The following is a 23,936-nucleotide window of genomic DNA, read 5'->3' on the forward strand; positions in this document are numbered from 1 at the left end:
ATTTGCAAACATTTCAGTATGAAATAACTAGGTAACTGTTTCCCATATAGCTAGCAATGTTGTCAGCAAACTATTATGCAATGTCAATTAATTAAAATATTTCAAAATCATTCCCAAGCAAACAAGAATTTCCATAGAAATTGGTACAAACTGGTCTTGATCCAATGTTACCTGTACAGGCAATTCTTTTGACAGCTACTGTTGAGGTTATAACACATTTCTTGCAATAGGTATAATGTAATAATTTTCTTCTTATTTATGCAATATGAATATCACTAAGAAATAGCTATTTTTAGAACATCACTCATGGAAACATTTAGCATGCTAACCCTCTTGGAACTGAACTGATCATGGTTTCTTGTTTATTAAGGATTGGTGGTGTGACCTGTCAGCAGAATGCATCATATAGAGAATTCATTTGCAGCATCCCAGTGTTTTTTCAGTAACAGATATTGTCCTAGCATCTGGAATGAGAACCATGAGTCGGTAAGTGACCCAGTTTCCTCTCTACAAGCACATGAATTAATCCAGGTCCTTATTCACTTGCAGTAGACCATCATGATTTTGATACTCTCCATACCTTCTAAGAAGCTTCTTAGTCCTGGATGGATGGTTGAGCTATGGCCCCCACCCCCAATAAATCTTTTTAAACTTATTAAAGCATCACAAATATACTGGCCTGTTTGAAACAAGATATAGGGAAAAAACAAAGCAGATATTTAATTTAATTATGAAATGTCATGTTTATACAGTAAAATTATATCTTATATTTAAAGTTCTTTAATGCTGGAGTACAAAATCAAGATCATTAAGTTTCATATTGTTTCAAATACACAATAATGAAGCTTATTATATGGGAATTTATAATTAGTAACATTAAGTTTGTATTCTGACAGCATATTTCTTAACACATGATACAGTTGAAATTGAAATGTTAAATACACTGCAGAAGGATTTATTGCAATGGATTAAAAGTTTGGAGTTATGTAACTTCAAAATTATCCTGGTTCAGTTCCTTGTCATATTTAGCATGTTAGCTGCTACTGTAAAGCTGTTCAGTCTTTATGGCACAAAAAGCAAACTGATAGTCATGGCGTTCAGTTTTCATACAGATTGACCAATTAGATTCCCATCAAGTTTGCATTCAAGCTATTCTAATTGCTGCACATTTTTTAAATGGTCATTCAAACTCATCCTGTTGCTGTGTTTGGCAAGCATGCTCATTCCCATCAGTTTCCATTCATCAGGCAAGTCCCAACTTTTGACCAATCAGAAAGCTCTATACAGCAGTCATCTGATAACTAAGATATGGAACAATACCTATTAGAAGGAACATTGTCGAATTGGACTGGATAGGGAATTTAAAAAAGAAATAACAGTTTCGGAGATGATATTACAAAAGGGTCCATATTGAAGAAAATTAGATTCAGGTTGGCACAAAAGCAAAATTCCACTTTAAAATGGAAAACAATAGATCAATCTTGTTTGAGGGCAGTTAAATCCAATTCAAGTTGAAAACTACAATAACAAAAACAAAAAATTAGAACAATAAAATATCAAGGAAAGTTGTGGAAAGAAGTTATTTCGCCTAAAATGAACAATCAGATTACAGCTATCCAAAACAGGAAGTTGCTGAAAATCATTCAAATTGTGCAAGAGCAAAAAATAAATTATTCTTTAAAATAGAATAAGGTATCTTTTTTTATATCAATAAATTAATATTTATTGATGATTTTTATTTTTTTCACTATCTTCAGAAATTTCAGCAAAATCTCAGTGAAAACTCACTGAAATTTAGCAAAACACCATACTTTTGGTGAAAAAAAGACATTTGAGTGAATATCACTGAAATTTCAGTCACATTTTCACTAGGGTATGATTTTTATAGAGCATATTTTTATAGGAAGCAAAGAAACATATTTCTCAGAGTAAACATCAGATCAAGTCCAAAGTAGGCCTTGCACCAACATTTACCACAGATTCATCTATACTTGTAGTTCCTTTGATAAAGTTCAAAATTACGCCTTACATTTCTGCTGAAATCAGTCCAAAATCTGTCTTACAGTAGGAAAATGAACCGTCCAGTCAGAACTTTTCCATCTAACAGGAGGAATATCATCAGGGAAACAGTAAGCTTAACTATTAGACAGATTCAGTCATTCACCTTAACCGTATTCCCAGTCCACCTAAAATCCAACTGAAATTTAGTTTTTTTTTAGACTGAATTCACTTAAAATCCAGGATGAATATTCCTTAAATTTGTGTACAGGCTGAAATAAACATGTGATCCTTTTCATATATGTGGGGGAAAAATCCAACTTTAAAGAAACATTGCCACTGTTCACAAACTTGTCAATAATCATGAATTGAGATTAGCTTAAGCATTCATTCAATGCAATACATACAAACTGTTTGCCTACATGCATCCTGCATCTGTTTGATTGTCTATATTGGTTTGTTTCAATTCTTTGGGGCCCACGTTAGCAATGACTGAGATTCAAACCCACGCAGACAGAGCTGAGATGGTAGTGATCTGGAATGGTAAGCGCTTTAGACCATAAAGCGCTTACCATTCCAGATCACTACCATCTCAGCTCTATCTGCGTGGGTTCGAGTGTCAGTCATTGCTAATGTGGGTACATGCAAAAGCTTGCCAGTAGCTTCTCGTGGATTGGTGGTTCTTCCCGGGGTTTTCCAAGATTCTAACTCCATCAGTTAAACTGGCCATCATGTATAGCCTAGCTTGTGCTGAAAAATGTGGTGTTCAACCCTGCAACAGCACTTAACCCTTTATTACCCATGCAGATTACACACCTACTGCAGCAGGTTAGTGTCAGGACTGGTCGGTCTGGTGTCAGGATAATGTGACTGGGTGGGACATCATGCTACATGTCTGCGGCATGATGCCCCAGTGCTAGACATCACTATAAACTGCCACACTGCAGACATCATAGCGAATAGACTGAAAATTTGTTTAAGCTACGTTAAAAGTCCAAATCACACACACACACATACTGCAGTCTTCAAAAACACTAGTGATTGTGACTCATTTAAGTAAACTATGGAATTATGGATTATATGTGACCTCTATGACTTTTAATTGCCTTTATTTTCAATGCCAGAAAGATAGTTTTACATCAGATCCAATCATGACTGCTTACCTTCAAAACAATGCTACATGTACTGGGCATATATTTATGTGCTTACATTTTTGTTCTAATTTATACAAATAATTAATATTGTGTTTTTCAAAACACGACTGAATCAGTAGCTTGGGGATCAAAAAATATGTTTTTAGCATCACAAGCTATGTTATGGCAGGTCAGCATCTCAAAATAAATTTTGCATTTCATGAGCGCCATTAAAAAAAACAAACAATGAGTTCCTCACTTAAAATAAAGGATGGGTCCGATCTCAAGTTAGAGACCTGGGACATCATGTTGTTAGATTTTTAAGCACTTGTAATTATAATCTGACCTAGTTGGTGAGACGTCTCTATTTTTGTATCATCCACTCCATGACCATATCTTGCCACCATGGGCAGCACGCTTCAACGATGACATGGAGAGTATATAGCTTGTAGTACAGTTTTCTTTTTTTTATACTAAAGGAGCCTATTTTCTTTCAGCCAATGCAGCTAATTTTACACCAGATTGCATCTGAGATCAAGCAGACCATGGTTGAGAGGAGGACCATGTTTGGAATGTGCCAAATGCAGAGCCAGCTTCAATCCCTTCTTGAGGCTGTCATGCTTGCCAGGTTCACTCAAAAGTATGATGATATCGTTTTACTTCTGCAAATGGTATGTAGAACTGAGGGGAAATATTGTTTGTGTGTTCATAATATGTAGTGACCTTCTGACCCATTGCTTGATTTTGTAATTTAGATAATGACTACTAGTTGGTTAAAATATCTGGGAGGATGTATTGGTCAGTGAGATTTTCTAAAATCAATATTAGTAGTTTTAAAAACAAGAAAAACATTGTATTACAATTCTTTAGTGCATACAATTTAAAATACTAGTGGTGCCTCATTTGCTGTTACTATCAAAAATATAAAATCCTTGGACAGATTTTCTGGGTGCCTTAGTAAGAAGTAAATTGAATGGGCTATTGCCTTTACTTTTTTTTTCTAGCTTTTATCCTGTCTGCAACAAAATCTTTTGGATTTTACAGAACTGTTTACTGCTGACAAGCTTGTCATCAGGCATACATATGCTATGGATGTAAAAGAAGCACAACAAAGGTCACATTGGTCTGTTTTTAGGTATTTTAAACTTGACCAAATTGACCATTAATTCCCACCTAATTGAACATTAATCCCACCTAATTAGTGCTCGAAATCGTTTGAATTTTTGGATGAAATGTGTATTTTTCAAGGATGAAGGATGATGTATTTTTTTTTTTTTTTCCAGGCAATGGAAGGGTTTCTGAACAGCAACACAGTAACGGAAGACCATGATTTGTTGATGATCTACAGAGGTTGTTGCTTGAAGGTACCAAAGGGGCTGCAAGACTTGCATTTGTATGGACCTGTTTGGACCAGTACAAAGGTCACAGGGTTAGTTGTTATAGTTACACCTGCATTACACACTGTAGGCACTGTCCAGAAATTGTGAAGAATGTGTTAGAATGCATACATGTACCATGTATCAATTTAAAAATTAAAAGATCCAATACTTTTAGGAGAAATTACTACACTGTCAAGAACACACACAGTATGGTTTGTGTGCCTTCCAATCTACCATACATTGATTTCTGGAGAAACCCTAATTTGAAAAAATATACATGAATTTTAAAAAGTCCATATAATAATATATTGCTGAAAACTTTCTAATTACTAATATGGTTTAAGTTAATATTACTGGACTGTATAGTAAGTGTTTTAATAAAATGGTAGACTTAGGTTACATCATAAAAGTATGTTCAGCATTTTATTCCATATCTACTCTACAGTGGAGCAAGTGGCCGAGTGGTCTAAAGCGTATACCATTACGGATCACTGTCATCTGCATGGGTTTGAGTCTCTGGCTTGACCAATGTGGGCATGTGAGAAATCTTGCCAGTAGCTTTTTTGTGGGTTTTCCTGTGTTCTGACTCCACCATTTATACTGGCTGTTATGTATAGCCTATCTTGTGCTGAAAAACGGTGTTAAACCCTGTAGCAACAACATCAACTCTACAGCAAGTTTTGTGAATTGTAACAATACTTTTAATGGTTCTGATGTTAGCATTAAGGTCAAAGGTTAATTGAGGTTAAAATGTCGGCCTTATGTAGTGAGTAATTGAGGTTAAAAACAAATCCCAGGAAATGACAGCCTTGCTAAGATGGCTACTTACCCATACAAATGATATCACAGGAATTATATTCTACTGTACTTTTGCCAAATGCCCCCTTAGCAGTTTGCCCTATTCCTGCATTATTTCAAAGACAAATAAATACCCTGAAGAATATTATACAATATACAACTTCTCATGTAATCTGTAAACCAGTTGTCACTTGGGGGTACCTAACATTGTGATTATTTTAAACTGAACAGCAGTTTTGAATAAAAACAAGCCAGCACATTTTCCAGTTCTTTAGAAAAGCTTAGTGAAGCATTGGGAAGATTAAAAACAAGTATTTGTGATTTCTAGTTCTAATATTTTGCCAAATATAGAAAGGGGAATAATTTTCAGTTTGATAGCATGCATACACACAAATTCATTTGAAGAATTGTACCCCCTATTGACAGCCAGCATACAAATTAGAAACTAATCAATGACAGGTCAATTAGTGCATTTTGAAATCTCCTGGATGCCATTTATTTTACAAATTGGAAGAGGGGCGTACACTACAAGGGGATGAGGTGACTACTAATTTCTATTTTCTATATACAGATACATGCTGCAGCATCATGAAAATTGGAAATACAACTTTGAACTGGTAGAACTGCTGGTCAGCTATCGGCTGATTAACCTCAAACAGTATGACATGGGCCTTGTGCAGCTGATGGACAGTGGCAAGAATTCCAAGGCAGTCATGTTTGCCATGAAGCTGGTACAGTGCTACTGCATCGACAGGGGGATAGAAAGTTCTGTCTCTGTGGTAAGCTAGTAGTGTAGAAAGAACAGTTACTATACATTGGAAATATACCATAGTTCTTAAGTCATTGAGTCTTCAGATGTATTCCAATTTTGTTTTTCCTAACTGGTGTCAAAAATTGTGAATAAGCTTCTTAATAGATCAGAAATACATGAAATAAAATGGGAAATTTTTTTGCTTAAATTAACTTCCTGTTAGTAGGTTTATCTAGAGGTATAATATTTTCTTTCTAATTGAAAAAGCAAGTCTTAATCAGAATACCCTTTAAATACAAAACAGTAAATCATGTAAGTGCCTTATACATGTACTGAATTGATTTTACTTCCAGCAACTAAGGTTTTAAATTAAAAAAACCTGCTCAGATGTCTGCTTGTCTTCATTTCAGATCGATATTATTTGCACTATTGAAGCCCTGACACAGATCGCAGCAAACCCAATGCGAGCACCAGAGCCTTCTAATTTTTTTACTAAAGAATCCTTTGTGTTTAGAAAACAGTTGGGATACCTTCAGAGGTTTGTGCTTTCATATTAATATTTGCTCACCATGTTAAAAGATTCAGTGAGCTTATGGTTTTGTTCTGTGTCATCATTGACTTCTAACAATGGCATGGCATACAAAATAACCACATGGAACACCTATTTTTAGATTTCATAACAACTGTGCTGATTTTGATAAAACTTGGTTGGCTTGCCTCTTACCCCATACTCTTTAACAATTATTTTCTGAACAACTTCCATACTAACAATGTAGTGACCTTGGCAACCATGTAGAAAAGCTATACCAATGTTCTTAAAATTGCTGAGCCAAGCAGAATTGGTAGGAATATTTAATATGACATGAGGTATCAATTTTTTTTAGTCTGTGGCGGTTTTCATACCCATGTGGGAAACCTATTTTCACTCAAAACAGCGGAACCACCTTGGCTAGAATGTTGGAACATGCTTTGTGTCTCATTTAATAATGATGTAGATTTCTGATAAGCAACCAGGCAAGAAATCAGTTTTCAACTTTTCTGATCAACCTTGCCAATTTTTGATTATACTTGGTAGGAATATTAATTTCCCAGGCTGACACTGCAAGCAATGGTGTGGTCTCCATACCATTGGGTAGTTAGCTTACAGATGATATCAGGTAGAGATATTGATAATAATAAATTTAAACAAAGCTTTCATAGAAAAAAAGTTTTCTTGAGAACTGTCAATCATATCAGACTGTAGCACGAACACCTTTCATATTCATTCAAAGATGATGGCATGGCATCTAGTCAAGCTGAGATTATTAAAAGGTATGTTTTTTGTTGGCTTACTAATGGGGGGAAATACAATCAGCCAATAACTGCCAAATAGCTTGATATGGATGCCATTCAGCATAATGCACTTGCTACACCTGAGCCTTATCAGGTCCACTTTGATCTCTTGTTCATGTGTTCCAAAATTATGATAGGTACCTGGCTACCTATAGCAATTGGTTCCTTACTAGGATTAAAAAGTTGATAATGAATTTAGCAGCTTTTGTTGATTCATCTGCTTTGTCCAGATAAAATAAGAACTCTTTATTTTAGACTGTACATAGTCCATTCATCTAAATTAAAGTTAAAATATATATTTTAAAATTATTTGTTCTGTGTTCTCCTAAACTAATTGGATTGTAATTTTCCTCTGACCCCACATTTCCTCCATGTGGAATCACATTGACAGAAAGCAAATTTGCCAAGTTTCCAGCCAGTTTGTTTTAGTTGATCCCTCTATCCATGCACAGATATAACCTTGAACCAATAAAGATATTTGAATGAATCTTTTATACACATTGACTAATGTGTTCAGTCATTTCCTCTGTCCTTAGGTCAAATTAATAGCAAGAAATAATGGAAATCACTTGCCTGTTTCCTATTCATGGCTGTCACTTTTTATACTGCTAGTTATTTTTATCAAACTTTACCCAGTCTACACTGCATCATAGTGTAGTCAAATCCCCAGCTCAAAGCTCAAGGCTACAAGACATGCATGTACATGTGACACCCATTACGTCAACTTATGCAATTGCATCTAAAAGCCATTTATAATCAAGAAAAAATATTCATTTTGCACCATTGCTGGCACCATGTTTGACACGTATGTATTATATGAATGTATTTGTTTCAAAATTATACATAAATAATTTTTACATGAAAACTTTGAGCTAAATTTGCTCAAGAACTCCCTTAAATAACTTTTCGTTTACAAAATAAACTCATGAGTGCATCGTTGACATCAAGCATCACTAGTAGTGTACGTTTGTGGCACTCTTATTTGAGGATCTTATCAGTTGGTGAGGGAATAACTTTGCCAAGTATTTCAGATCCAATATTTTTTGAACTTTCAAATAATGTACATACATGCAGTCTAAGCTACAGGTGTCATTTTTAGAATGGCATTTTTTCTTTAAGCACAAATAGTTCATTTGGTGAAATCAATTTGAATAAAGTAAATTGATAGCACCACATATTTTGTGTATATATATTTTGCTTCATTTATGACTTCTGATGAACAAAATTCTTCGCTATGGCAACAATTACAAGATCCTTTTTTAAAATGGGTAATATTGCTGCAGTGTTTGTAAATTTTTGACTAATTTGATTTTTGAAGAATCGTTCAATCAGTCTTTTCACAATTTCTGAACAGGAAACATTCCCATTAGTAACTAATAAAAAAAAAAATCTTTACTCTCCTTGCAGCCTTACGAAACTTATAGAAAACCTGCACCAAACTGATGGGAGTTTTGGCATGCTGGACCAGCTGAATGGAGACCCCTTTGCCATGATGCAATCCAGTATTTCCCAGGCTCTCAGGATAAATGACCCCCCAGGGCTTCATTTAAGGATACAATTCATTCTAACAGAATGGGTCAACATGCAAAACTTCCTAGCTATAAACACAAATAGCAGACTGGCTTTATCAGTGTTCATGCGACAGGTACAGTATTTTAAGTCTGTACATATTTTGGACATTAGCAATTCATTATTATAATGGAAACTATATGTTTTGTGAACAATGAATTTAGTTATTATTCACATGAAAAAGTACCAGTCTTGCATTCAGGAGAAGAAATAGAAAAATGTGAATTGAATCTCATCTCATATTTTTTTCTGCTTGTGGAATTTTCACTTTCACTTTATATTCAAATTCATTTTAGTTCTCTAACAAATCTTATTAACAGTACTTTTTATTTACTGGTGCAATTTACAGACACATCAGCTTGGAATGCTACAGACAGATGACCTGATTACCCACTTTTTCCGTGTGTGTACCAGAATGTGTGTGAATATGTGCATCAAGACAATCAATGAACAATTCCCGAGACCCAGTTTCAGGAGGGACAAATGTTATTTCGCATTGGATGCATATGCCCATCTGCTAGCTCTGCTGGTCAAACATTCGGGAGGTGTTACAAACACTGAGACCAAGATCAATCTGCTGAATAAGGTACATCTTTGGGTGATTATTATTAAACATACTTATGTTATCCAGGGAAGACACATTACTCATCCATATAATGTTCTATATTTCATATATTTTTGTAAGAATAAAGATGGCCTTTGCAAGGTAAATGCAATAGGTCATTGTAATTAAAAAAGTTTTCAGGATAAAGTTAAAGGTTTGAGCTATAACTGATGAAAATAGTCTTAGTCAGATAGGATGTACAATTTCTCCAAGCTTGATAAAATGTTCCCGTAAATATTTTACTATTTCTGCATCACAGTGGCCTCTGTACAGTTATGAAAGTTATAATTTTGCATAACTGGAAAGATGCTGCTGTATTAATATTTACTTGGTCATCATTTTCATTGGTAAACTTTCAAGGGTTGGGTTTTGGACAGTACTTGAAGCTCCATCTTCCAACCAGTATCAAAGTAGTATTTGTTATCTTTTAGATGAGTTGGTTCCATGTCAAATTACTTTCTACGTGATTTTGATATCCAATTTATGTCAGCTTAGTGGGAATCTGCTTCACCCCAAATTTTATTATCTCAACATCACTTGTACAGAACATTTATCTGCTTCATCACAAAAAACTATGTTTTTTAATTTTGTTTCCAGGTGCTAGGTATTGTGGCAGGAGAGTTACTGCAAGATCATCAGGTCATGCAGACATCATTCCAGGATCTGCCATACTACGTAATATTCATTGGGCTTTTCATTAAACTCAACACTGAAGAGCCTATCCTTGAAAACATCAGCTTCCAGGTGCATACTGCCTTCTGGTATGTTTTTCCATTTTTTAATTCTTGGCAAATTGTCAATTTATTCTTCATCAAATATAACTGCATAGATGCTATCATTGTTTTACTCCCACAACATTGTATTTACTGGTACATTTGAGTTCAGAAAGGTTATTTAATTCTCTAATTATAAGTTGTCAACCCATTTTTTCCATCAATGCAAACACCATAATTTCAGATGGCCTTTTGAAGTGATTGATATCAGTGCAAACACCATCCTTCCAGATAGCCTTTTACAGTGATTATCATCAATGCAAACACCATTTCATTGGGTCTTTTATGTGATTGACATCAATGTAATGTTGATAATATCCTATATATTTTGTCATCAATAAATGATTCCTATCTCTGAAAGATTGGTATTTGCCAACACCTGATATTCAAGACCATCTTCAGATTGTAAGCCAGAAGAATCCTTTTCTAATAAGTGAATATCTACAGGAAAACCAAATTTACATAATGGACACTAAGGGAGAATATTCAGAGTTGTATTAAGAGGAAATTATTCTCTCCTGCTGTGAGAAAACATTAATGTGTAACTCATTAGCATATGGTATGGCCATGTGTCCATCACCCATTATGTGTCACCACTCTCAAGGTCCATATTTAATCCAGTATTGCTCAAAATTGGAAAATAGTTTTATATCATCGGTATGTTGTACAGATTTCGGTATGAGTGAGATCTATGCATTTTGCTGAGGTCATCTTGCATCTGCTTAGCTGATCTTATTACCACTCAGGAGACAATATTTATGATCAGATTTTGTCTCAGTCTTAGGAAATATGCATGTTTGATAAAAATCCGACAAATTTGAACAGGATCTGTGCTATTATTAGTATGAGAGGCCAACCATTCTGGACTACAATTTTTAAAATTTTACTTTCTGAATTATTGTGAGAATTTACTGTGGATACAAGTACAAGCACCATTATGATTCTAGCAGATAGAATAATTTCTCAGCACCAACAACAAAAAACAAATATGGTTTCTCTGTGTAAACAACTGAAAGCAGGCGATTAGGCTGCAAACAGTTGAAAAAAGGTAGCAAAATTTGCACAAAAAAAATGTTTGTTGTTGGGGGGGGGGGTCGCCAAAATGTTGCTGGAATTCATAGTTCCAGAATTGGCATGGATACATTATCTATTCTCACTGGACCATAACTGTTACTGATCATTTAGATCATGGTTGAGGCAGTAAATATTGAAGCACTTTGAGTATATGCAAGATGACATTGTGGTTAACTCATATGCAAGTAGATATTGTGGTGAACTTGTATGCAAGTAGATATTGTGGTGAACTTGTATGCAAGTAGATATTGTGGTGAACTCATGCAAGTAGATATTGTGGTGAACTTGTATGCAAGTAGATATTATGGAGAACTTGTATGCAAGTAGATATTGTGGTGAACTCGTATGCAAGTAGATATTATGGTGAACTCCAATGCAAGATGCTATTGTGGTGAACTAGTATGCAAGTAGATATTGTGGTGAACTCGTATGCAAGATGATATTGTGGTTTAAGAAGATATTGAGGTGAGCTTTCTCAAGTGTTCATTTAATTTGTTAGAAATTTCACCCTAGTGAGAGTAAGATTTGTAGATCTTCATTCACATTTGTTCATCCTTTTCCTTTTCAGCAACTTGTTACATGTTTTGAATCCTACTAATGCACCAGAATTTGCCCTTGCCTGGCTGGATATTATGTCACACAGGGTCTTCATGGGCAGAATGCTTGTTGACACTCCAGAACAAAAGGTATGGCCCCATTTTACCCAGATTTTCACTAAAATGTTTGTTCAGAGTGTATTTGACCATTCATATCATTTTAAGGGGGACTATGTTCAAAATCTTACTAATGTTGTTGATCAAGTCAACCTCCATAAATCTGAAATAGATTGTCTTTATTGCAACCTTTTCCTATCAGATCATCAGGGATGTGGTGTTGAATTATGTCTACCGACCTATCCATTTCTTCACACCTTGGCCAACTGAAAAATTAGACATGCAAAGACTAAGGTAATTATTTTGGGTCTTTTTGAAAATTGTTTTCTGTTCTCAACAAAATTTGCAAATCACAAAGACCAGTAATTTTGTCAGAAGGTGAGTAGGGGATTCAATTTAATCTTGGTCATCACATTTGCTGTGTTATTGTATGTCACATTTATTGTGTTAACTCACATGAGAATGATCTGGCATGGATTGTTAAAGGTGAAATACTAAGAGAGATATAAATGACATGGTATCCCAGCTATCAGTGAAATGTTTTCACTTCAATATTCTTTGGCTATTATAGATCTGAGAAGTGTTGTGAAAAGCATGATTCATTATTATGTAGTGATTTCCTTTAATGTGATTTATATTTTCAGAGTTGGGGGATGTATGCGCAGTTATTAATTGATCTCTTTGATTACCTGTCTCCATTCCTCAAGAATGACTGTCTTGAACGTCCAATACTTATGCTGCACAAAGTAAGCATTGCTAAATATGTGTCTCTCGCATTTCATTCTCAGAAAAATTAAAATTGTTATATATATCATATTATTTGATGCGTTCAAAGCTTGATCTCAGAGCATTTTTAACTGGCTGCCAGATTTACTTCAGGTTTAATCCTGCAGTGTAATAAAAAAAAGTCAATGGACATATTGATTGTCTTCATAATTTTCAAACATTTAGAAAGTTATTGAATAAGATCTCAAGAGACCATGTTCTTACATATAAACTGTATAACTATATCATCTTTTTACAGAGTACACTAAAATTGTTACAAAACCTGCTTTGTGAATTCCCAGAGTTTCTGTGTGAGTATCGTTATGAATTCTGTGATGCTATGTCGCCATACTGTACCAGGATGCTCAACTCAATCTTGTCTGCCATTCCACGTGAGATACCACAACCAAATCCATTTACACCTGGTCTGAAGGTTGACATGCTACCAGAAATAAGACAACCTCCACATATTAGCACCAGCTTTGTAAACATGATCGAGACAACACCTTTCAAGAAGGTAAGAGATATCTTCATTCACATTTCTCTCAGATTTGCAGATACCTGATAAATTCATCATTTGTGTAACAGTCAAAATGGTACTCATATACATTTGTGAAAGCTGATGAGTCAAGATTTTCTCATTGATAGCTATTGTATATATTTCTTGAAAAACAAGTTGAATGTACCAATTTTTCATCACTTATTGTTTTAATACATTGTGTGCAGTTGTGAATCTTCTGTTTTACTTGGTTAATAACATATTGAGGATCCCAGACATTAACTGTTATTGGTTTCCATTTACTATAAATTGTCCTTTTGGATATAACAGTTGTATGATTGTTTTCTTACTGCAGACATCTAATTCACTCAGAAATTCTGATAACTATTGCAAAACTGATAGGAAGAAAAAGAAAATCAGTGGCATAATGACTTGAATAAAAATACATGCTGTTTTTGTTCACAGGATTTGGATTTGTATCTGAGAAGAGGATCTCCAGTTACCTTCCTTTCTAAGTTCATCAGGAATATTAAGGTGAGCATTAACATAACTAACTCCATTATTACGAATGTGAAGTTATGGTTTTGTGTTTTATCATGTTCCTTACAGAAACAAACCCATTGTACATTATTACCTTTCTTACTCCAGAATTCTGGAATAAAAATTTAGTTTCTATAGCAAAATAGGACAGAAAAGCAGGTCATTATTTCTTTTGTGCTTTGTTTATGAAAATGATTGAACCCCTTTGGATCTGTATGACCACCACAATATAGTATAGTACAACACTTTCCCTTTGGTTTTGTATTCCATGACAATATAGTTTAGCACAACTTCCCCTTTGTCCACCACGATATAGTATAGCACAACACTTTCCCTTTGGTTTTGTATTCCAGCATAACAGTTTCCTTAGGAAGGCAATACAAATTAATCATGCAGTTTGCATAGCAGAATGTAGTTTTCTATCCCAAAACATTGACAGTGCTATTTTTTGTTTCAGCCAATTGTACAATACTGCCCTTTCAGCTACAATGTCCCACTGATCAATGCACTAGTGCCTTATGTGGGAACTCAAGCCATCGATTGCATCAACAGCAAAGGTCTGACTCCCAGCATGAGCACCATCGCAGACTCCAGCCACACAGAATTCTTTAATGATCTTGTACATTTATTGGATTCAACAGGTATGTAATTCTTGGCTAACTACTTGCTGTGATTGCCATTTATTTCATGCCAATTATGGCATATAGTAACAAATAGGTATTTACTATTTAGATAGAGGTGTAGCATAGTTTCAAAAGTTGTATCTATTATTGTTCACTGATGGTGTTCTTTGAAAGCTTTGTCACAGAAAAAATATGAAACTACATTATGTATAGAATCCTAGATGTTGGTGTATTGTTTGCTTATATTTAAAAGTGACATAACATTGCCTTCTTTTTGTTTTCTTCCTGCAAACATTAACTCATAAGAAAATCTTGATCCATATCCAAGATTCCAGGAAGTAAATTTGCTTACAATATTATTGTGACTCATTGCTTTCTAAACAGCTCTCCCTTGTTCAGAATTTATTTTGTTCCAAGGTACAGTTTTATCAGGTGTAATTTGTGCTCAACTAATAAATGTTTTGGCTTCCACAGTCGGCTATATTTGAGACCACAATGCATATTCCAGCAATTGGTTCCTTTCCATAAACAATTTCATATTGCTTCCACATTCATATTTTGATAGTAACGGCTTTGAAAGAACTTGCACCATAAAGTATATTACTGACCAAGACTTCTTGGCCAACCATAGATGTCAGTGAGATCAGCAATCTCAGGCCCACATGGGGCTCTTGATTCTTTATCATCTCTCATAGCCGTATGTCTGTTAGTATTCAAATTTCCTGGTTTCAGAGATTTGCATTCCTATTCAATGACTTAGAACAGTTCCAGGTTAGACCAATATGATTCAAGAATCTTCTGATGATGATGATTTCATGTATAAAGTAAATTCCTGGACAAAAGATTTGAAATTTGTTAATGATAAGCCTGATTTAGGGGGAAAAAATTCATATGTATGTTGTGTTTTTCTCTTGTCACTTTTTCTTCATTCATTGCTTTCAGTTATAGTTGTGAATTAAAAATTACTTACAATTGGAACTTTTTTCCCAGGTCTTCATCTGTTCCTTACTGCCATATGTAACCAGCTGACGTACCCTAACAGTCATACACACTACTTCAGCTGCCTGATGCAGCACTTGTTTAATGCCACCATTAAAGAGGAAATCCATGAAGAAATTGCCAGGCAAGTACTCCAACAACTACTGCCATTTTTCTTGTATGCGAATGCAATCTTGATTATCAGAAGTCAGAAAGATGATGAAATAATTTAGAATTATGGAAGGTAAAACAAGTGCATTATATACATTCACTGAGGATGCAGAACATGTTTTTTTAATGAAGCATAGGTTCTGACCATTGAATCTTTCCTGTAGTTTTCATCACTGAAATACAAAGTTCCAAGTATTGAAATAATGGCATTAAATTTGTAGATGCACCTCTTTAGAGAAATATTTATGGCAGACCAAAATCTCAAGGAAGCTCATGGTATGGCCTTGACATGTAATGTGTGAATCTATCCAATTGAAATGAAATGTGGAATATGGGTTTATATCATCAAAATAACTCAGAATTTCAATAATTAACATGATCGATGCATATCATTGAGGTGATCTGATTGGTTAACATTGTTTCCACTCTGAACACCATATTTCCAATCTAAATTTTATCAAAGACCTCAAGTGAATTCATATGACCAAAATCCACCCATGTTAGGTACATGTAGTCTTGTATTCATTACTGAAGCCATATGTCTGATTGTTTTTTGATACAATATGGAATATATGCTTGTCTCGTTAAGATATCAGGCAAGTTCAGTAATGATACTAATAAGGTAATCTTGCATCTGATTTCTGAGATTTTTACTGCACCAGAAAAAATATCTGATCCAGATTGGATCAAACTTGCAGTGTGGGTTTATATTTTCAAGATCAGAATGAGCAAACCTTGCATAGAATTGGCTTGACCGCTCAAGTGGCCTATTGGTTAGAGCATCTGCCTCAGATGTGGGAGGCTTTGGGTTCGATCCCTGGCCAACTTATACCAAAGACCTACAAAAATGGTAATAACAGCTTTCTCACTTGGCGCTCAGCATTAAGAGGTTAGCATTAGGACTGGTTTGCCTGGGGTCAGGATAATGTGACTGGGTGGAACATCATGCTACATGTCTGTGGCATAATGCCCCAGTGCTAGACATCACAATAAACTGCCACATTGCAGACACCATAGCAATATGACTGAAAAAGTGTTAAGTCTACATTAAAAATCCGAATCACACACACACACACACACAGTCTGATTGGCCAGTCTTCTTATCCCTCTGGAAGCCATATTTCTTGTCCAGTTTTTATCAAATTTGAAATGTAAGCTTATATCATCAAGATCTTCGAATGATTTTGATTTTGATTAAATTAGACATTGGCCTGTATCATCTTGGATGCGTTTGATAATAAATAATATCTATCCATATTAATGAGCCACTCTCTGGAAACCATATTTGTACAAAGATTTTGGTCAAACTGAATGTATGCTTCAGAACATATTAATGGAGACCTTGATAATGAAGAAGAATCAATATATTATGCCATCAACATTTATCAGAATTTATATCAGGATGTCATAAAAATGAAGTTTGCATGGTATTAATTTTTATACTAAGTCTGCATATTGAAATAGTGAAGTTATTTAGGCCAAGTGAATGATATGCCCACTTGGGTGTCTTGTTTATATATTATATATCTTATATTTATTTTGTATAACATTTAAATGTGCCAGGTATATATAAAAACCAGCTGGAAACTTTGGAGCAAGAATTTGTAGATAGAGTACAGATTATCCACTGACTTAAGTGATTTGAACTTTTATTTAATTTCACAGTAACATGTTTTCATTAATTTGTTTCGATTAAAATAATTAGATTATGTCTAAAAACAACAACTAACAATTAACTGGCTAAAATGAATGGTATTGAAGTTAATTGAATTACATATTTTTCAATGAAAATTAAAGGCAGTGAAACCAACATCAAGTAATGATATTTCAAATCATGTTCCCACTTGTCAAAATGCACCTATCACATAAGCTGAGGCTGTATTTTAGTTTTTGGACAGAATAACATGAAGTTTGTAAATGAATAGTACATTGTGGTTTACATGCATTCATATTCAAATCTGGTTGTCTGTCTTTGCATGATGTTAATAACATCCCCATTCTTTCCTACAGAGTAGTACTGGAGAGGATGGCAGTTAAAGGTCCTTGTCCATGGGGCCTGATTGTCACAACCTTGGAGCTTATGAGGAACCCTACCTTCGAGTTATTTAGTCATGACTATATCGAATTAAATTCAGAGACAGAAATGTGAGTACATAATATATAGGTTACATGTGTGTGATGTTAATGAGCTATATCATGCCAAGCTAACATTTTTCCACTAATGGTTTATGCAGTATTTTAGAGTTTGTCAATTGACTAATAATTGACAGAAAGGCCATGATGTAATCTTTGTCTATGATGTGGTTACATAATAGACCACGAAGTAATATTTGTCTGTGACAGAAGGCCATAAAGTAATCTTTGCACTACAATTATTTGATACTCCATGAAGTAATCTTCACTCCAGTTACATGATAGGCCATGAAGACATCTTTGTTTACACTCCAGTTACATGGTAGGCCATGAAGTAATCTTTGTGCTACAGTCACACAGTAGTTATACGTCCTGATTGGATAAAATTTCTTTTTGCACTTCAGTACCCAGAATGTTTCTAGTGTCATCAGTTGCTACTTTGAAATGTTCATTAGTTGCTACCTCGAAATGTTCATTAGTTGCTACCTTGAAATGTCCATTAGTTGCTACCTTTGATATATTCATTAGGTGCTACCCTGAAATGTTCATTACTTGCTACCTTGAAATGTTCTTTAATTGCTACTTTGAAATGTTCATTAGTTGCTGCCTTGGATATATTCATTAGTTGTTACCTTGGATATATTCATTAGTTGTTACCTTGGATATATTCATTAGTTGTTACCTTGGAAATATTCATTAGTTGTTACCTTGAAAGATGCTATTTGCATTTCATTTCTTGATACATATTGACAAAAGTCTATATACTTGTAATAAATGTATAGGTATATTTAGCTGCATTGGTAAAAAGATCAGAACAGTTTATTCTATGGTACATTGACCAGTTTCTGTCCATTAGCTGGCACATTTGTTTTCTCTACTGGTGATAAAGCATAGGTAGTTTTGTTATGAAACATTAAACAGTCACCCCAGGTTACAATATTTTTTATATTGAATTGTCACCCTTCAGACACTTTCACTGCCAAATTGGCCATTTTGACATTTTTCAAATCACTTCTTTTCCGGACTATATGGCCATATAACTATAGGCTTTTAAAAATGGTGTCGATCTGATAGCAGGACAGAATTAGCCACAAGGTGTAGGTTTAGATCCTACCATCAGGTCAACCCTGATCATCTGTTGCTGTGCTAATAAACACTAAACCAAACATATGACTACTTTTTCTGATTGGATGGTGGTACTCATGGGTTTTGTGGTTCCAATCTATCCTCACAAAATGATCACTATCATGAAATATTTGGTTTGTCCTGTACTGCAATGATGCAAATCAAACCACCAAAATGACTGCCTTGGCATACATCTATTTTGTTGGTTGTTTCTCCTGAACAACAGAGGTTTTCGTCTTAGGGTTTTGACTAAATAATCTTAACATTAGGACAGTATGTAGCTGGCTCTGAATGAAAAAGGCACCAATCTTACAACCAGCATAGCATCTAAAAAACAAATTGTATACTCCCAAAGCCAGTGAATGAAGTTGGGAGGGTGTACTTGACCACTGTTTTGAATATGTTTGAAAAGTAGACCTTTGGGTCAAGCTGTAATTTACTGCTTGCATTTGATTTATTCATTGAAGTTGTGAGTATAATGACCAGTACAAATACAAATGAATGTGAATGATAAACAAGTTGATAGCACTTATGATTTCATGTCATCGCTCTTGACTTTGTGGTGGCTTGTGTGCATGACATATAATTATTAGAACTAATTTTCTTCAGAATACCTTCATTGATGCAAGGCATCTGCTTTTTTAAATTAATTATGGACTTGATCAAACGTACAATGAAGGTAGTGTCTTAAATAAGTTAACAACACTATTATCCATTAAATTCCATGACAATGATTTTTGTACTGTATTTTGTGTAGTTTTGATACCAAACTTCCTATGTTGAGGTTTCTCAAAGAACATCTTACATGGTTTCAGTAGTTAAAATTAAAAGCACATTAAAAAACAACAAATTGACTGTAAATTCTGAAAGATTCATTTTGCCCAATAGAGGATCAATCATTTTCACAAAATTCTTGTTAAAAATAATTTTTTAAGAAAAAGATGCTGTAAGCCTATCACTTCCAGAAGTTAATGCAGTGGGAAATTGCAACCCATATTTTTTCATTTAGGTTGGTTTACATATGGCTTTAAAGTTGCATCATTTGTCATAGGTACACACTGAGTGCATGGCATGTAATTAACGTTTCTACTTTTGTTGCAGATTGTACATGCATGTGGACAAATTATATGAGGAGCCAATATCAAATCCTACTACACATGAACCAGAGACAAATGAGATAAAGCCCAAATCAGATCCTACCACACATGAAGCAGAGACAAATGAGATAAAGCCCAAATCAGATCCTACAACAGATGATCCAGAGATGACTGAGATAAAGCCCATATCTAATCCTACCACACATGATCCAGAGATGACTGAGATAAAGCCCAAATCTAATCCTACCACACATGATCCAGAGATGACTGAGATAAAGCCCAAATCTAACCCTACCGCACATGATCCAGAGATGACTGAGATAAAGCCCAAATCTAATCCTACCACATATGAGCCATTGACGACTGAGATAAAGCCCAAATCTAACCCTGCCACACATGAGCCATTGACGACTGAGATAAAGCCCAAATCTAATCCTACCACATATGAGCCATTGACGACTGAGATAAAGCCCAAATCTAACCCTGCCACACATGAGCCATTGACGACTGAGATAAAGCCCAAATCTAATCCTACCACACATGAGCCATTGACAACTGAGATAAAGCCCAAATCTAACCCTGCCACACATGAGCCATTGACAACTGAGATAAAGCCCAAATCTAATCCTACCACACATGATTCAGAGATGGCTGAGATAAAGCCCAAATCAGATCCTACCATACAGGAACCAGAGACATCTGAGAAACATCAAGAAAGGAAGAGATAGCTGTTTTAGTGACATTGTTTTAAGAAAAGCAGTAATGACATTGTACTAAGAAATAATTGTATGGGCTTGAATAAACTTCTTGAATTTATGAATGTAAACAGATATATTGTTGTTAGGCATATATGTCATGATAATTGATTTAACGCAAAGTGTTTCTGAGGAGACCCATTTTATTCTAAAATACATGGAAAGATATTTCAATAGTCATACATGTAGCTATATTTTCTCAGGAATAGATATCCTGTACTTTCTAAAATTATTTTAGATCTTTTTAGCACATACATGTTTTTCATTTCATTCAAATTTTAGGATTGCAGCAACATGAAGGGAGATCTGAGTTAATATCGACCTTTGAAAATGTCTTGTTAGGTTGGCTCTTATAATATTCATGAAATATCCATTCATTAAGGATGTGTTGTCTGATAAAACTAGATTTAAATCTAATATTTGTACTTTTTGTCCATCTTCCTGCAGGATACTTCATAATTTAATTTCATTAAGTATCAGGTCATATGCAATCGTGAGAGGATATATATATATATATATATTAAAGTCATGAAATCTTAGCATTCATTGACACATATAGAGTATATGTTTTTGTTAACAGGGCTCAAGAAATCAAAGTGATTATTCTTGTAAACTTTACACTGTTACCAACCTTTCTTTGTATTCATCTGAATAACATTACTTACCAAAAACATTTTTTGGTAACAACCAAATTATTTTGCCAATGTAGGAGTTGCATGTAAGGCTTCGAAAGATTTGGCATGTGACAAATTCAAATGGATCTTTCCAAAGTTGTTCCATATCAGATCAGTTTTGTCCTATCTTCATTTGTGTGAAAAATTTGTTTTCATGGATAAATCACCGTAAGTAAATCAGTCTAGATCAGGTTGTTTCACATTTTCTTAAGACAAAGAATGCCATATGGAAACAAGTTTAATTTCATGTTTAAGTATCTGTGAAATAAAATAATGGGCACAAATCTTAGATATTGACAAAATGTGTGTTCAGAGACATAATCCTATGTCTTGTCTGTGGTATTTTTGTTTGGGAAAGCAATGGTCATGTCTCTTAGTGCTTTCAATATGCTACTGAATTTGAGCTAGGCAACTAGTTGTCATGGTTGGTCCAATACACTATATGATTTTGCAATTTGTCAAACCCTGATCGGTATTGTTTTCATTTTAGCAAGTGTTGCTCACTGCCTACATTATCTCTCATTACGCTGACACTATGGCTCATACATATAACTGTTGTTTGCTGCATTGTTTATATATACTATAGATTTATGATATCAAAATATTTTTCATTGTGGTTTATTATGTTTTTCTTCTTCGCTCTAAACTTGAGAGAAAAGGCCATAACCAACAGCTGCAAGTGCTCAAAAGCCATTGAATAACTTGATAACATTGCATTATGATTTGTGTAAATATGATTTTATATATCAGCTGCACTGCGTATACATGTTTTATTGATTAGAAATATTTTACCTGCAGACGTCAGTGTTTCCATGATTTTGACAAATGTAAAACTTTGTAATAGCTTACCTGAGCTCTCGGCAGGGCCTTAGTGATGTTATTCCTAATGACACTGTAGGGGTAGATGCAGTTTGGGAAAGTGTATCATGATTGTATTGTAAATACTATATCCCTGTTCTTTAAATAAACTTTAAACTTTAATCAGACACAAAAAAAAGTTTAAAGTGAGTGGACTCGATATGGATTACCACTGTTTTTACTCCCTTTTCGTGAATATTGTTTTAAATTTTGTGTAAGATCATGGCGATAACTTTGTCCTCTGCAGTGTCTGCAGTGCTGAGTTAAATCATAAATTGTATGCCCATTTCTTGAAACAGTAACCCTTTTTTGCTCCCATAATGTAGACTTTGTTGCAAAAGTGAAATGTACCAACATGATTAATAGTGGTAAGATTATTAAGGGAAAAACAAGCTTGTCAAGTTTTGATATAATACCCAAGCTTAGCAGAACCATTATGAGTGCCTTTTGTAAACTATAATGAGGAGAAGACACAAAACTAGAATTAGAAAACATATATCTTATTTATTTTAATTATATAATTTGTTATATGAGTTCATTTATTATTATAGGTAAAAGTTATGTGTTTTGAGGTACAAGGTTGAGAATTACAAAAAGAAATATGATAACGAAACCTTTTGAATGGTTTACAACAATTATGATGGTGCAAAAGGTTTGATGTCTTTTATGGTGCAAACAATTTTTTGATGTGACCATTATGGATGCTTTGTGATTGTGTAACACAGATGTGACATCCATTGTGGGATTTTTTATGATGTTGTAAAACAAATTTATGTGACATCCAATTTGAATTGTTTATGATGGTGTAACAACAGATGTGACATCCATTGTGTATTTTTTATGATGTTGTGAAACAAATTTATGTGACATCCATTATGGATTGTTTGTGATGGTGCAAAACAGTTTAATGTGACATCCATTGTGGGATTTTTTATGATGTTGTAAAACAAATTTATGTGACATCCAATTTGAATTGTTTGTGATGGTGTAACAACAGATGTGACATCCATTGTGTATTTTTTATGAAGTTGTAAAACAAATTTATGTGACATCCATTATGGATTGTTTGTGATGGTGCAAAACAGTTAATGTGACATCCATTGTGGGATTTTTTATGATGTTGTAAAACAAATTTATGTGACATCCAATTTGAATTGTTTGTGATGGTGTAACAACAGATGTGACATCCATTGTGTATTTTTTATGATATTGTAAAACAGATTTATGTGACATCCATTATGGATTGTTTGTGATGGTGCAAAACAGTTTAATGTGACATCCATTATGGATGCTTGATGATGGTGTAAAACAGTTTAATGTGACATCCATTATGGATGCTTGATGATGGTGTAAAACACTTTAATGTGACATCCATGATGGATGTTTTATAGATAACTGGCATCCATGAAGTGCATTATTTAATACATGTTTGTAATAAATTAAAGTTTACTGGGTATCCATGTCTTTGTAGTTTATTTCAAGGTTATTCACACCTTTTTATTTATTTACCATGAAAGTTTTGCCCCTTCTGATGAATGCACATTGTAAGGCCATGAAAGTTTTGCCCCTTCTGATGAATGGATGATGTAAGACCATGAACGTTATGCCATTTCTGATGAATGGATGACGTAAGACCATGAAAGTTTTGCCCCTT

At 34.3% G+C, this 23,936-nt stretch overlaps 2 protein-coding genes across 2 annotated transcripts in view; both read left to right on the forward strand.

Moving 5' to 3' along the window:
* The first annotated feature begins 374 nt into the window (after window positions 1-374).
* The window catches only part of LOC149776470 (CCR4-NOT transcription complex subunit 1-like), a 95,513-nt gene continuing 71,951 nt past the window's right edge, over window positions 375-23,936 (forward strand). The window contains exon 1 of the mRNA XM_089940907.1: window positions 375-486. Within this exon, the coding sequence (XP_089797033.1) occupies window positions 397-486 (90 nt within the window). The 5' untranslated portion in view covers window positions 375-396. The remainder of the gene's footprint in view (window positions 487-23,936) is intronic.
* Window positions 2,073-20,723, forward strand: LOC149776471 (CCR4-NOT transcription complex subunit 1-like). The gene is made up of 16 exons (XM_089942549.1): window positions 2,073-2,129; window positions 3,629-3,802; window positions 4,415-4,560; window positions 5,880-6,087; window positions 6,470-6,597; window positions 8,799-9,036; window positions 9,310-9,546; window positions 10,162-10,325; window positions 11,980-12,097; window positions 12,709-12,810; window positions 13,089-13,346; window positions 13,794-13,862; window positions 14,326-14,509; window positions 15,482-15,647; window positions 17,651-17,785; window positions 20,000-20,723. Exons 1-16 carry the CDS (start codon window positions 2,073-2,075, stop codon window positions 20,721-20,723), a joined length of 3,108 nt encoding a protein of 1,035 aa, XP_089798675.1.

Source organism: Sinohyriopsis cumingii, chromosome 18 (genome assembly GCF_028554795.1).
Source record: "Sinohyriopsis cumingii isolate HCF-2022 chromosome 18, ASM2855479v2, whole genome shotgun sequence".
Classification (NCBI taxonomy): Eukaryota; Metazoa; Mollusca; class Bivalvia; order Unionida; family Unionidae; genus Sinohyriopsis; species Sinohyriopsis cumingii.